Here is a 5,000-nt window from a genome sequence, read left to right on the forward strand (position 1 = left end):
AGTGTCGCATTTCAGTAATTAGGTCAAACTGAGTTATTAACATTGTCATATTCTTGATCTGAATGCACATTTTTCTATCTGGGTTTTCGAGAGTCTAACAGAGCTGCCTACTTGAAATGTTAAAAAATCGTAGTTTTCAGAGGTAAGAAATAGAAGTCACTATATCTAACTTTACACATTAATATTTTACCCTTAGCAGTATTAAATATGCCTCCAAAACCCTGAATAGATGCTTTCTGGCACCAAATTTGTTTTTTGTTTTTTTTAACACACTGTATTGAATCAAAAATGTCTTTATTTCTATTGTTGAAGTCAAAAATTCGAATTTTTAAGAATTTTTTTGTAGTAATGGGCAGGTCTGGTCTTAGTCAATAATTAAATAAATTATTACTAAAACAAGATATACGACTTGGTAGATTAACTCTTTAAGCGCAATTGGCTGCATTATGTCACTGTTCTACTGGCCAATGGCCGCAAAGTGCGGCCAGTCTGAAAGGCAAAAATGATAATCTGCAAAAGTACTAGAAGTTGAACCAATGGTATCATTTCTTTCATCAGAACATTCAATTGGCCCTAGGGGGGTGTTTTAATTGAGATTTTGTGCCGAAATTGAATGTCGTTTTGTCTAAGCTTATCTTTCTCATGCTGCCTCAATCAGGTGTCAACCATTTTATGTCGGAAATACGTATATGGCTTCAGCGCTGAAGGAGTTAAAAGATATAGGAGCAAACAGTTTTTTGGCTCTCATGTAATTTTATTTTTTTTCCAATCTGCTACCCTTTGACTCAGGACGACAGAGCTCTGATCATCTGCAATGATTAGGTGGCTGGGCTGATATAATATTTGACAGAAAGTACTTTGTGATAAAACAAAAAAGCTTCTTTTCCAGAGGGCAGCTAGCAATGTATGCTGTTCCAAGCTTAAAAAAACAGATATATGCTTGGCCCCTTGAGACAGAAGAGGGCTTTACAAAATGGCCACACTGCCCTCATTATAGTAGTAGTAGTAGTAGTAAGCCATTAGACCCATGAAGCTAGAGTGTATCTCAGTTTCTAAAGCGTGGAATGGACACCAGCAATTTCTAGCTACCCTTTGGATAAGACGTTAGTCTATAGCAAAGTACTTCCAAAAGAACTAACAGACCCAGCTACCCAGTCACTGCTGGGTGGACGGGACAGGGGGGGGGGGGGGATCAGAAAAAAGATCTTGACCTCACTCGGTATTGAGCTCATCCCTTTGCATATGAAACAAGTGCTCTACCAATTGAGTTACTGGGACCTCCTGTCAATACAGTATATCTCTTTAAATCCCTCTTGATCCCTTTGCCTGACGTCCTTAGCTGTACATGGCGTGTTAATACTTGATGACTAGAGGCGATGCCAAAAGGTCTTTGCATGTTGTATGTGACCAGTGGTTTCTGACCGGTATGATGTCGGGGGGTAACCCAGATGAAAAAGACAGAATTGGGTTTGAAATCAAATAAATAAATAAATAATATTGTTTATATTCATTTACAAAAGAATTTGTTAATGATCCACAGTTTGATATTTTTTTTAATGATTAACATATTGGGTTTGAAATTAAATAAATAAATAATATTTTTTAATATTCATTTACTAAAGAGTTTGTTAATGATCCTCACTTGATTTTTTATTTTTTAACGATTAACATATTGGGGTCAAAATTTGAATTTTTGAATTTTTGATTATTTTCAGATGGGAGTGATAGATTTTTCCTTGTACATGAAGGACGGCCAGTTCAACAACTCCACAGAGGATGACAGGTTTGGCCTAAATTTTTATTCATATCCATTCTCTTATCATATTGTAAAGCACTTTGAGCACATTTAGTCGATATTGCGCTATTTAAAGCTCAATTTTTTATTTTAAAAAAATAATTTTTTAAAAATATTAATGCTGTGCGGGGACCTGTTTTATTTTGGATAGTTACTCGTGTTTAGAGGGAATGTCTTTATCTTGGTTAATACTACAGCCCTCAACTCTCATGCCAAGAGATTTGGTTTGAGATCTGTCATTCTCTCACCTTACTCAGATATCAAATGAGTACCTGGCTAGTAAATAGCATTCTCACAGGCGCTATATATTGTCTTGCATTTAAGTGTTGCTGTTGGCTTGTGACGTATTGTGAGAAACTTTGAGGTTAGTCTCAATTCATTAACAGAATCTACTAAAGAAATCTATTGATTAAGTTGACAGGGGGTCCCGATAGCTCAGTTGGTAGAGCATTCGCTTCACAAGTAAAGGGACCAAGATCAAATCTATTGATTAAGTTGACAGGGGGTCCCGATAGCTCAGTTGGTAGAGCATTCGCTTCACAAGTAAAGGGACCAAGATCAAATCTATTGATTAAGTTGACAGGGGGTCCCGATAGCTCAGTTGGTAGAGCATTCGCTTCACAAGTAAAGGGACCGAGATCAAATCTATTGATTAAGTTGACAGGGGGTCTCGATAGCTCAGTTGGTAGAGCATTCGCTTCACAAGTAAAGGGACCAAGATCAAATCTATTGATTAAGTTGACAGGGGGTCCCGATAGCTCAGTTGGTAGAGCATTCGCTTCACAAGTAAAGGGACCAAGATCAAATCTATTGATTAAGTTGACAGGGGGTCCCGATAGCTCAGTTGGTAGAGCATTCGCTTCACAAGTAAAGGGACCGAGATCAAGCCCGGGTGCGGTCGAGATTTTTTTTTTTTTCTGACCCCCCAGTCCACCCGGCAGTGAATGGGTGGCTGTGTCTTGTTAGATTTGGCAGAAAGTACTTTGCGATAGACTAGAATCCTATCCAAAGGATAGCAAGCAATTGCTATTGTCCGTTGCACGCTATAAAAACCGTCCACTGTTGCTGTCTTCTTTTGTATGATGAATCGTGAACGTTTCTCTCCATAATTATTTAATCTCTCGTCTTTTTTTGTGTGTGTGTGTGTGGCTATGTGGTCTAGTGGTATGATACTTGCTTTCGGATCGGAAGGTCCTGGGTTTGAGCATTGCTCGGTGCGTAGTTGATTCCTTGGAAAAGGCTCTTTACTCATTTTCTCTCACAGTACTCAGGTGTACAATGAGTACCTGGCCGTTGACAGCGTTGTCTCTGTCGGAAAAAAATTGTAATAACGCCTAACAGGCGTCGTTTCTCGTTCTATATGTTACATGTTGCTGTTGGTCAGGGACCCTTTGTAAAGTGCTTTGAGCACGTTTAGTGGATTTTGCGTTATAAATATAAAAGCTCAAGTTTATTTTTTCTTATATCTTATTTCAGTGAAAAACAATCCAAGATGGCCACCATTTTAGACCAGAAAAACTATTTAGAGGAACTCAACAGACACTTGAAGTAAGTTTGATTCCTGGGATAATTCTGGTTATACAGGGTGACCACAAAGTCTGGGTTCATTGTCATAGTACAAATTCCTCTTTAAATCATAATTCCCTTTATCCATCCCATAGGGGTAATTTGTCTCCAGGGTCTATTCCAAAGGGAAGACTGGAATAACCCAAGCGTCAGCCACGATGCCGCGACGCAATTTGAGCTAGGGCGAGGTGACTTGCTCAAGGCCACACAACGCAGCTGCGGGTGATCGAACTCGGTACCTTTCGGGTAGGAAGCAAAGACCGTGCCGCTGAGCCACGCTGCTCCCACTATCTATTTTTATTTGTTCCTTTATGCTATAAATTGTGGATTTTGGCTGAAAGATAATTTTCTTCACTGAAGAAGAGGTCACATATTGTCAAAATACAATTCATTTACATCCCAAATTTAATAAACCCACTGGGTAAGTTCCTGACCTCCCATAATGGACAGGGAGGTACTTACTGTGTCTTCTATCCCTCTATATCTGTTTTCCAACTTGCTTTCTGTCTTTGTCTTGGAATGAGATTATATGTATGTGGTTTTATCCTGGCCCTGGCCGGATGCCCTTGCTGAGAGGGAAACAGTTAAATGTATAGATAGTTTTGGGAAATTATATTATTTTCCTTGTAAATCATCTCTGTTCTGTACTGTATTATGTTTTGTTTACATATTATATATATATATATATATATATATATATATATATATATATATATATATATATATATTATATATATATATATATATCAGGGATGCCACTTTTCCGGTTTTAGCCGGAAATCCGTTTTTTTTTACCACCAGCCGGTTTTAATCCGGAACCTCCGGTTTTTGTCCGTCGTCACTATTAAAAAAAAAACAATTTTTTTTAAAGAAGAAGAAAAAAAATCGAGATTTGAGCCGGAACTTTTTCGCCAGATGAATAATTTGGGCTGTCACCGCCGGTCGAATATTTGGGCACCTAAATGGTAGTTTATCTACGCCCATCCCCATCACAATTCCTCATTTAAAAAAAAAAAAATTGATAAATAAACAGTGATTTTGAGAATTTCTCAGAAATTTTCCGCTGAATTTGCCGTGTCAAACGTTTCCCTCAAAACCACAAAATCACCATTATGTCTTAAAGGCTCCATACACGCCCGGATATGATCCTGGTCCAGACCCCGATCAGGCAAACCCGGGTGAAAACGCAATGTGTGTGGCCAAATACCTGGCCGATAAACCTAGGTACGGTCCATCGCTTGCAAAGCCCGCTTTGCTTAATATTTTTCGAGGCGATCGGATCGGGGCGTGGCAGTATAAAAAATTGGACAATTTTTTTCGGATTTTCGTTGTTTTGACGTCAGATTCGTGATCAGCGTCGAATTTACAATAGGTTTGATACCAAGAACTATGTTTTTACTCCAAAAATTGATGAAATTAGAAATAAAATTTAATTAATATTGAGGTTATGTGGCCGACAGAACAGTGCTCCTCCCTGTTTTGTGGTATGACTCTCGCTTCCAGATCGGAAGGTTCAGGTTTCGAGACCTGCTCTGCGTTGCGTAGAGTTGAGTCCTTGGAAAATGCTCTTTACTCACATTTTCTCACCGTACTCAGGTGTAAAATGAGTACATGGCCGTTCGTTGAATTTGTTAGGAAA

At 38.6% G+C, this 5,000-nt stretch overlaps 1 protein-coding gene across 1 annotated transcript in view; it reads left to right on the forward strand.

Annotated features, from left to right (window-relative positions):
* The window catches only part of LOC144972314 (RUN and FYVE domain-containing protein 2-like), an 82,427-nt gene that overhangs the window by 20,879 nt on the left and 56,548 nt on the right, over positions 1–5,000 (forward strand). Inside the window, 2 exon segments of the mRNA XM_078913407.1 lie at positions 1,716–1,783; positions 3,272–3,343. Coding sequence (XP_078769533.1) covers positions 1,716–1,783; positions 3,272–3,343 — 140 coding nt within the window.

Source organism: Berghia stephanieae, chromosome 5, assembly GCF_034508935.2.
Source record: "Berghia stephanieae isolate SIO BIC M18660-M18661 chromosome 5, UCSD_Bste_1.3, whole genome shotgun sequence".
Lineage (NCBI taxonomy): Eukaryota > Metazoa > Mollusca > Gastropoda > Nudibranchia > Aeolidiidae > Berghia > Berghia stephanieae.